An 11401-nucleotide genomic window follows, 5' to 3' on the forward strand; every position below is an offset into this window, starting at 1 on the left:
GCCAAGGGGTATATGAGATTTTTTAAATATACTCTAAAAATAGCAACAATTAAAAAACCCTTTATAAATATATTTATTGAATAATACTTCAACAAAATAGGAATGTAAGTTCATAAACTGTGAAAAAAAAATACAACTATACAATATTATGTGTTGACAGTTAGATTTTTTGTGGACATGTTCCATAAATATTGATGTTGGATAAAGATTTCTTTTTTTTGTGAAGAAATGTTTAGAATAAAGTTGATGAATCCAAATGGATCTCTATTACAATCCCCAAAGAGGGCACTTTAAGTTGATGATTACTTCTATGTGTAGAAATCTTTATTTAGAATTGAATCACTTGTTTATTTTTCAACAAGTTTTTAGTTAGTTTTATATATTTTTTCCCAAATAGTTCAACAAAGACCACTACAAATTAGCAATATTTTGCAGTCTTATACAATTTAATAAATCAGAAACTGATGACATAGAGCTGTATTTTACTTCTTTATCTCTTTTTTCAACCAAAAATGATTTGCTCTGATTAGGGGGTACTTGAATTTAAAAAAATGTTGACAGGGGGTACATCACTGAAAAAAGGTTGAGAACCACTGCCCTATGATGACAAAATGAAAGCTCATATATGAATGATAATAAAACTACATAAACATTTGCTCCAGGACCTCTGTCCGACACATTCTGAAAATGTCACCAAAATCCCTCCATTACTTATGTTGCTTACTATCGAACCAAGCAACTCGTTGTATTTTTTTAAAACGAAGCAGCACATTTTTAAGAACACCGTCAGGTTTTTTTTTTTTTAAATAGGGCGACAATACGGCACAGGTTTCAGTTCGTCCAGTTCTCGCGAGACTTGGTTGCAGAGCAGGGTGAAGTTCCCTTCCCTTGCCTGGAGGAGTCGGAGACTCCGAGAGTTTGAGTGGGCGACAGAGGAACAAACAGCCGTGAATATTTTCAAGACGTGCGTGCATCAAACGGGAATTTTTGCAGTATTTCGCAACTCCAATTGTACTCTGCATCAGCCTGTCGGCCGGCGTGGGTGGGGGGAAAACCACATTTGTGTTGACGCTTAAAGAAAGTTTGCAGAAGTTGAAGTCCGAGCTGAGTGCAGACAGACGAGTCGGTGGTCGACAGCTGCCTTCGCAGGGATGTCGCAGAAAGAGAGACCCAAGTTTTACCCGCAGGAAGTCAACAAGGCGATATGGGAAGTCCCGGAGCGCTACCAGAACCTTTCTCCAGTCGGCTCCGGTGCCTATGGATCCGTGTGGTAAAGCAATTTATGATTTGTGCAAGAATGTGTTTATCCAACTCGACCCCCTCCCCTCATTCACATCGATGAGGCCTACGGTACTCATGCTAAAGTTCCGCTAGCTTGTCCGCACTGTTTGCTAGCAAGGTAGAGCCTCGAAAATAGTACTCGCTGACGCGCTGGAAACGCTGAAATATCATCTATTTTGCTTAACTTGACACTGCCTTTGTATGCACATTCCAACATGCATGCAAAAAACTGCACATATAGTTGTAACGTCGAACTGTCTTACAATGCTAAATACGCACACTCTTACGAAGCTGACGTATGTTCTACGTATCTTAGGACGTAGCTGACCACCTTGCTACTGTCGTGACATGCATGTAAAAGCAAAGTCTATAGTCAGACAGGTTTTGTTTTGGTAGCATTTCATTAGCTTAATCACTTTCAGGTGCATGGAAAATGTCGAACTTACCCCTAAATCAGTGGTTCTCAAATGGGGTACTTGAAGGTATGCCAAAGGGTACGTGAGATTTTTTTGAAAATATTCTAAAAATAGCAACAATTCTAAAATCCTTTATAAAAACCTTATTTCCTTTAATTGCAGCCGGGGTGCTAATTAATTTAAAACCTCTTCTCACTCCTGTGCTTACCAAAGGTATACGGTAAAAGTAAGCATGCGCCAATTATTTTAAAACCTCTTCTCACTACGGCACTTACCAAAGGTATGCAGTAAAAATTGGAGTGTGATGTAAGCTTGGACCTTAAATCCTACTGAATAGCTCTTAATCTCCTTCCCTTTATGCGATTTCAAATTACCGGTATTGAAATCAGCCTCCTCCATTTTGAGAGTGATAACAGGGGAAGTGCCACTCGTGACGTCATGAGTTTGACCAGGCGGTAATACTAATAAGCATGCGCTAATTATTTTGGGAAGGGAGTTTGACCTGGCAGTAATTCAGGGCAGGCGCATACTATATGCCCTGCGGCAATTCAAGGAAATACAGTATATCTATTGAATAATACTTCAACAAAATATGAATGTAAGTTCATAAACTGAGAAAAAAATGCAACAATGCAATATTCAGTGTTGACAGCTAGATTTTTTGTGGACATGTTCCATAAATATTGATGTTAAAGATTTCTTTTTTTGTGAAGAAATGTTCAGAATTAAGTTCATGAATCCAGATGGATCTCTATTACAATCCCCAAAGAGGACACGTTAAGTTGATTACTTCTATGTGTAGAAATATATATTTATAATTGAATCACTTGTTTATTTTTCAACAAGTTTTTAGTTATTTTTGTATCTTTTTTTCCAAATAGTTCAAGAAAAAACACTAAAAATGAGCAATATTTTGCACTGTTATACAATTTAATAAATCAGAAATTGATGAGATAGTGCTGTATTTTACTTCTTTATCTCTTTAGTGCTGTATTTTACTTCTTTATCTCTTTTTTTCAACCAAAAATGTTTGCTCTGATTACGGGGCACTTGAGTTAAAAAAATGTTGACAGGGGGCACATCACTGAAAAAAGGTTGAAAACCACTGCCCTAAATAACCACTTAGGGGATACTTACTAAGGATAATGCTGCTTTAACTAACTAGGCTAGAGTTGGGCGATATGGATGAAAACTGTATCACAATTAGGGCTGGGCAATATGGCCTTTTTTTAGTATCTCAATTAGGGGTGTGGGAAAAAATCGATTTGAATACGAATCTAATTGAATACTTTGTGCGATTCAGAATCGATTCTCATTTTTAAAAAAATCGTTATTTAAAAAAAAAAATTGTTATTATTATTTATTTTTTTAATCAATCCAACAAACCACTACACAGCAATACCATAACGATGCAATCCGATTCCAAAACCAAACCTGACCCAGCAACACTCAGAACTGCAATAAACAGAGCAATTGAAAGGAGACACAAACACGACTCAGAACAAACCAAAAGTAGTGAAACAAAAATGAATATTATCAACAACAGTATCATTAGTTATAATTTCAGCATAGCAGTGATTAAAAATCCCTCATTTACATTATCTGTAGACATTTATAAAAAAAAAAAAGAACAATAGTGTCACAGTGGCTTACACTTGCATCGCATCTCATAAGCTTGACAACACACTGTGTCCAATGTTTTCACAAAGATAAAATAAGTCATATTTTTGGTTTGTTTAATAGTTAAAACAAATTTACATTATTGGAATCAGTTGATAAAACATTGTCCTTAATAATTATAAAAGTTTTTTGTTTTTTTTAAATCTACTACTCTGCTAGCATGTCAGCAGACTGGGGTAGATCCTGCTGAAATTCTATATATTGAATGAATACAGATTCGTTTTGAATCGGAAAAATATCGTTTTTGAATCGGGAATCGCGCTGAATTGAAAAAATCGCGACCCCAAGAATCGATATTGAATCGAATCGTGAGACACCCAAAGATTCGCAGCCCTAATCTCAATTTTTTTAGGCCATATCGCGATACACGATATATATCTCAATATTTTGCCTTAGCCTTGAATGAACACTTGATGCATATACTCACAGCAGTATGATGATTTTATGTGTCTACATTAAAATATTCTTGTTCATACTGCATTAATATATGCTCATTTTAAACTTTCATGCAGAGAAGGAAATCACGACTGAGTCAATTGACCAAAACTGTATTTATTAAACAGCTATTAAGCAGTGGCACAAACATTCATGTCATTTCCAAAACAGAAAGTGCAAAATTGTCGGAGACATTTTAAGTGTCAAATAAAAATGAGCTGCATAATAGGAAATCAAATAGTATTCCTCCTTCGCTATGTGGTAGGTTACTACGGACATTTTTAAATTCTGTTGACTATTTTTTTCATACGGCGTTGATCTGGAAATGTTTGCCTCTGCATTTTTATGGTGTGGGCGTGTGGCACGGAATGGAGATGTTGACATGCAAAGTATGAAACACTCTTCATTCTCTTGCGAGTGACTTTTCAAATGATGCTACATATTAGCAGTGATGCTACTTTTTATAGCAACGCTTCAGCACCACACTTGATCAATTACGGTTGTCTGTTCGACATGTTCCCACTTGAAGACTATCCACTGCCAGACGATGGACTCCCCGCTGTTTTTCTTGGGAATTAATTCTTCCTTCATTCGCACCTTCTTTCTCTCGTATTATCACTCGCATGGCCCCGCTAGGATCCCAGCTAACGTTACCCATGCGGCTACCTCTCTGCTCCGCGAGGGAGTATACTTATGTGACGTATGACGTGACAGTATGTGACGTATGTAAGAAAGTGCGCTTGACTGTGAGAAGGAGACACAGGAAAGAGCGAGGAGAGCCTGTAATGTAATGCCCGCAGGTAAAAGCAACTGCGTGAGAACGTATACTTGAATATCACGTATACTTGAATTGCCGCCGGGGCGCTAATTAATTTAAAACCTATTCTCACTCCGGCTCTTACCAAAGGCATGCGGTAAATTTAGGCCTGCGCTTATAAATTTGAGTGTGATGTAAGGATACCATCATGAAGAGAACATTTAATAAAAAACAAGTTATGGTCTTACCTTTACTTATAAAGGAAGTCCATGCGCAGCTCCTTCTGATCAAAAGCATCGATAACTTGTTTATAGAAGACTTCCTTATATTTCTTCAGTTTTAAAAGTCTCTCTGTCTTGATAGAGATCTTCCTTTATTACCTCCTGCTTCGATTGAAATTCCAGTTTAGAAAACGGTTTTATTTTCGATATGTTATCCATCCATCCATCCATCCATCCATCATCTTCCGCTTATCCGAGGTCGGGTCGCGGGGGCAACAGCCTAAGCAGGGAAGCCCAGACTTCCCTCTCCCCAGCCACTTCGTCTAGCTCTTCCCGGGTGATCCCGAGGCGTTCCCAGGCCAGCCGGGAGACATAGTCTTCCCCGTGGCCTCCTACCGGTTGGACGTGCCCTAAACACCTCCCTAGGGAGGCGTTCGGGTGGCATCCTGACCAGATGCCCGAACAACCTCATCTGTCTACTCTCGATGTGAAGGAGCAGCGGCTTTACTTTGAGTTCCTCCCGGATGGCAGAGCTTCTCACCCTATCTCTAAGGGAGAGACCCGCCACACGGCGGAGGAAACTCATTTCGGCCGCTTGTACCCGTGACCTTATCCTTTCGGTCATGACCCAAAGCTCATGACCATAGGTGAGGATGGGAACGTAGATCTACCGGTAAATTGAGAGCTTTGCCTTCCGGCTCAGCTCCTTCTTCACCACAACGGATCGGTACAACGTCCGCATTACTGAAGATGCCGCACCGATCCGCCTGTCGATCTCACGATCCACTCTTCCCCCACTCGTGAACAAGACTCCTAGGTATTTGAACTCCTCCACTTGGGGCAGGGTCTCCTCCCCAACCCGGAGATGGCACTCCACCCTTTTCCGGGCGAGAAAAACCACACTGTTCCTCCTGAATCCGAGGTTCGACTATCCGACGTAGCCTCCTCTCCAGTACACCTGAATAAACCTTACCGGGAAGGCTGAGGAGTGTGATCCCACGATAGTTGGAACACACCCTCCGGTCCCCCTTCTTAAAGAGAGGAACCACCACCCCGGTCTGCCAATCCAGAGGTACTGCCCCCGATGTCCACGCGATTCTGCAAAGTCTTGTCAACCAAGACAGCCCCACAGCATCCAGAGCCTTAAGGAACTCCGGGCGGATCTCGTCCACCCCTGGGGCCTTGCCACCGAGGAGCTTTTTAACTACCTCAGCGACCTCAGCCCCAGAAATAGGAGAGTCCACCACAGATTCCCCAGGCACTGCTTCCTCATAGGAAGACGTGTTGGTGGGATTGAGGAGGTCTTCGAAGTATTCCTTCCACCTATCCACAACATCCGCAGTTGAGGTCAGCAGAACACCATCCGCACCATACACGGGGTTGATAGTGCACTGCTTCCCCCTCCTGAGGCGGCGGATGGTGGTCCAGAATCGCTTCGAAGCCGTCCGGAAGTCATTTTCCATGGCTTCCCCGAACTCTTCCCATGTCCGAGTTTTTGCCTCCGCGACCGCCGAAGCTGCACACCGCTTGGCCTGTCGGTACCTGTCCACTGCCTCCGGAGTCCTATGAGCCAAAAGGACCCGATCGGACTCCTTCTTCAGCTTGACGGCATCCTTCACCGCTGGTGTCCACCAAGGGGTTTTAGGATTTCCGCCCCGACAGGCACCAACTACCTTGCGGCCACAGCTCCGATCTGCCGCCTCAACAATAGAGGTGCGGAACATGGTCCACTCGGACTCAATGTCCAGCACCTCCCTCGTGACATGTTCAAAGTTCTTCCGGAGGTGGGAATTGAAACTTTGTCTGACAGGAGACTCTGCCAGACGTTCCCAGCAGACCCTCACAATGCGTTTGGGCCTCCCAGGTCTGTCCGGCATCCTCCCCCACCATCGCAGCCAACTCACCACCAGGTGGTGATCTGTAGAAAGCTCCGCCCCTCTCTTCACCCGAGTGTCCAAAACATGAGGCCGCAAATCCGATGACACAACTATAAAGTCGATCATGGAACTGCGGCCTAGGGTGTCCTGGTGCCAAGTGCACATATGGACACCCTTATGTTTGAACATGGTGTTTGTTATGGACAAACTGTGACGAGCACAAAAGTCCAATAACAAAACACCACTCGGGTTCAGATCCGGGCGGCCATTCTTCCCAATCACGCCTCTCCAGGTTTCACTGTCGTTGCCAACGTGAGCGTTGAAGTCTCCCAGTAGGACAAGGGAATCACCCGGGGGAGCACTTTCCAGTACTCCCTCGAGTGTTCCCAAAAAGGGTGGGTACTCTGAACTGCTGTTTGGTGCATAAGCACAAACAACAGTCAGGACCCGTCCCCCCACCCGAAGGCGGAGGGAGGCTACCCTTTCGTCCACCGGGTTGAACTCCAACGTACAGGCTTTGAGCCGGGGGGAAACAAGAATTGCCACCCCAGCCCGTCGCCTCTCACTGCCGGCAACGCCAGAGTGGAAGAGGGTCCAATCCCTCTCGAGAGAAGTGGTTCTAGAGCCCTTGCTTCGATACTCCATGTTAAAAGTGCAATCCACAGGAAAAAATAAACGATCGCTGCTCACTCTTGCTGCTTGTTGTCAAATTGAAATCCGCCTCCTCCATTTTGAAAATGATGACAGGTGAAGTGTCACTCGTGACGTGACGAGTTTGACCCGGCGGAAATTCTAGGCATATGCTAATTATTTTGTTAAACGAGTTTGACCAGGTGGAAATTGTAGACATGCGCTAATGAAAATAATACTTTGCGAAACGAGTTTGACCCGGCGGTAATCATAAGCATGCGCTAATTATTTTGCGAAACGAGTTTGACCCGGCAGTAATTCTAGGCAGGTGCATACTATATACCCGGCGGCAATTCAAGGAAATACGGTAGTCATTTTCTATATCGCACAGAGACAAACCCGCAATATATACTGCCCAGCCCTAATAACAATATATATATATATATATTTAATTGGACGATATCAATATTTATTGGTATATTTTACAACCTATGGACAATATGGTCTAGGAGAAATATATATCAAATGTTCACATTTTGTAATCTTTCTCTGATTACATTCCTCTCAGCTTTACAGGCAGAAAGGAAATGTCAACACAACCATTGGAAACCACAGAGTTGTTCTATCACTGTGCCAGATAAAGTCTGGTGTGCTATGGGAGATTATGGAATTTCACCTGATTGGGTTAAAATATGTTTTGCAAACCAGTAATTATATTCAGCAAATGTGCCGTTGTCGAGTGTGCTGTCTCGAGCACAGCAGAATAACCGTGTAATACTCTTCCATATCAGTCGGCGTAAGCAGGTAGCTAATTGCTTTGTAGATGTCGGTAACATGATTTGTGGTAATCACAATATGCGGAAGGCAGCGTGTAATAAGGTAGGCCTGGGCGATATATCGATATACTATATGTGCAGTTTTTTGCATGCATGTTGGAATGTGCATACAAAGGCAGTGTCAAGTTAAGCAAAATAGATGATATTTCAGCGTTTCCAGCGCGTCAGCGAGTACTATATACTCGATATATCGCTGGTTTGTCTCCGTAAGATATAGAAAATAACTATATTGTGATATTCGAGTACACATTCTCACGCAGTTGCTTTTGGCTGCGTGCATTAAACTGTATGCGTTTCTCCCTCTTCTCCCTCACAGAGACCTAAAACAAGCGCACCTTCTTACATACGTCGTGCAACGTCACACGCCCTCCCCGAGCAGAGAGGCAGCGACATGGGTAACATTAGCTGTGATGCTAACAATGTGTTGCGAGTGGTAATAGAAAGAGAGAGAGGTTGGGAATCTGGTAACAAATGAAGGAATAATTATTCCCAAGAAAAACAGCACGGGGGTGTTGAACATTTATTCGGCAGAAGCGTTGCTACAAAGAGTAGCAGCACTGCTAATTTGTAGCATCATTTGAAAAGTCACCCGCTAGAGAATGTAGAGTGCTTCAAACTGCATGTCGACATCTTCGTCTGGTGCCACAACCACCAAATGCCAAGCTACTATTTCCACATCAACACCGTAAGACATATAAAAATTTTATATGCAACTCATTTTTATGTGACGCTTATTGAAATATCTTGTGTGACATTACGCACAAAAGTGTACTTTATTTGTTTTTAACTATTGTAGTGGCGATCCGTACAAAAAGTGCACTTTACTTTAGTGTTGTTTTGATATGTCATTTTCGTGACATCATGCACAAAAGTGCACCAATAGCTCGTTTTAAAATGTCTCAGACAATCTTGCACTTTCTTTTAGAAATGACATGAATGTAAGTGCCACTGCTTAATAACTGTTTAATAAATACAGTTTTGCTAAATTGACTTAGTTGTGATTTCCCTCTCTGCATGAAAGTGTAAAATGAGCATTTATTAATGCAGTATGAACAAGAATGTTTTAATGTAGACACATAGAATCATCATACTGCTGTGATTATATGCATCAAGTGTTAATTCAAGGCTAAGGCAAAATATCGAGATATATATCGTGCATCGCGATATGGCCCATAAAAATAGAGATATTAAAAAAAGGCCATATCGCCCAGCCCTATAAAAAATTATCGAACACTTAAACCAAAAATTAATAAAAGGCAACTACTGCTAAGAAAAGGCATTGAAGTTTAGGCATGGCTATGCAAAACAAAACTAAAACTGAACTTGCTGCAAAATAAACAAAAACAGAGTGCTGGATGACAGCAAAGACATAAGTGTGGAGCAAACGGCGTCCACAAAGTACATCCGAACCTTGACATGACAATCAACAATGTCCCCACGAAGAAGGTTAAAAACAACTTAAATAGTCGAGTGAAAGCAAAGCAGGTGCGGGAAATACCGTTCAAGGAAGACATCCAACTGCCATAGGAAAATACCAACAAAAAAGGAAAGGCCACCAAAATAGAAACGCAAGACAAGAACTAAAACACTACACACAGGAAAACACCAAAAAAATCAATAAATCACGGGGTGGTGTGACAGGTCGTGACAGTACAGCAACTTTGAGACAAGAGCTATGGTTGGTTATGGTTTGAATTGATATCCAACAATTGTGAGAACTACTTTTTATTGCCAATATCGGGTACTGAGTTTCATTTGTCAATGATTTCTGCTGGTTGTGTGCCTCGGGATTTTTCAATTAAAAAATGTGCCTTGGCTCTGAAAAGGTTGAAAAACACTGCTATAACAGTCAATGTGAACACAATTCTAAAAACACCGTAAACACTTAACAGTGACCTCTTCAAATTAAGGTGCTAGCATTAAGAAATATGTAAGAAATGCTAAATGGAGTGTAACAAAATAGTGCCAACGTGAAAATGCAAACAGAGAAACCTGGGAATTTTTTTTTTTGCAGGTTTACTGACATAAAGTTACATGGTCTGTGTAACATTTAATTGTGTTGGTTATTCTCAAGTGTGGAAATTAATTCATGTTTTGCAGTACTTATTATTTAGATATTATTGGATTAAATTCTTTAACTTTATAATTTTAAAGTAGCAAGTTTGTTATAGGCAGGGTACACCCTGGACAAGTCGCCACCTCATCGCAGTGCCAACACAGATAGACAGACAACATTCACACTCACATTCACACACTAGGGCCAATTTAGTGTTGCCAATCAACCTATCCCCAGGTGCATGTCTTTGGTTGTAGCTGAGATAGGCGCCAGCGCCCCCCGCGACCCCAAAAGGGAATAAGCGGTAGAAAATGGATGGATGGAAGTTTTGTTATAGTTTATTTATTTATACAGTCCAGCACTTTAGTTCCTACCTGTTGTTTCCGTACATCCGAATAGGGAAGAGACGAGGGTTAAAAAGAATAGGTGCGCATGGTCAAGGACTATGGTATGTTTGAAAAAATTCCCCAAAATTGTTCCTGTTTTGCCCACAATGTATCTGCTCTCTGCACTAGTCATTGTTACTGTCTCTTCTCACTGCATGCAGAGAATCAACAGCGAGACAGCAAGCTGGCGCAACCAAACTTGCTAGTTGATACTATAATGCAATTGGCTGTTTAGCTTGTCACTCCATTGCTCACTGATCACTTCCTGTCTGGTTAGGTTACCAGACCGCGAGTGCTTTTGTTCCTCCATCCAACCATGTTTCATTCTTTCCGGAAAAAAACAAACCACAGGAACAAATAATAAATAAATAAATATATATATATAAAGGACCTGTGATGAGATGGCGACTTGTCCAGGGTGTACCCCGCCTTCCGCCCAAATGCAGCGGAGATAGGCTCCAGCCCCCCCCCGTCATCCCGAAAGGGACAAGCGGTAGAAAAATGGATGGATGGATATATTAGTGATGTAACAATAAACAGTCTAATGATAAACCGCGGTTAGTAATACCGTCTAAATTTTTAATTACCGAAAAAACGTAATTTATTAAAGCATTTTAGGCAACACTGTTTCCTTCCTGAAAAAGGAGTCACAGCAGTGCCGGCGCATGCACACTAACGTCTTTTAGCCTGAAACATGGCAAAAAGCAACAACAGACTTTGCTTTGTAGAGTTTGTCACGGACTAAAGGCTAGCCCTTCGTTTAATTTCCTATCCCCTCGCTTTATTTCCTTGTAGTGTCAGTAGGGCTTGGCGATATGGCCTTTTT

General features: G+C 41.7%; 1 protein-coding gene across 2 annotated transcripts in view; it reads left to right on the forward strand.

Moving 5' to 3' along the window:
• The first annotated feature begins 872 nt into the window (after nt 1-872).
• The window catches only part of mapk14a (mitogen-activated protein kinase 14a), a 41370-nt gene continuing 30841 nt past the window's right edge, over nt 873-11401 (forward strand). The window contains exon 1 of one of the 2 annotated variants that reach the window (XM_061903535.1): nt 873-1270. In XM_061903535.1, coding sequence (XP_061759519.1) covers nt 1152-1270 — 119 coding nt within the window. In that variant the 5' untranslated portion in view covers nt 873-1151. The remainder of the gene's footprint in view (nt 1271-11401) is intronic. The other variant, XM_061903534.1, reaches the window with a different exon arrangement.

This window comes from Nerophis ophidion, linkage group LG06 (genome assembly GCF_033978795.1).
Source record: "Nerophis ophidion isolate RoL-2023_Sa linkage group LG06, RoL_Noph_v1.0, whole genome shotgun sequence".
NCBI classification, from domain to species: Eukaryota; Metazoa; Chordata; class Actinopteri; order Syngnathiformes; family Syngnathidae; genus Nerophis; species Nerophis ophidion.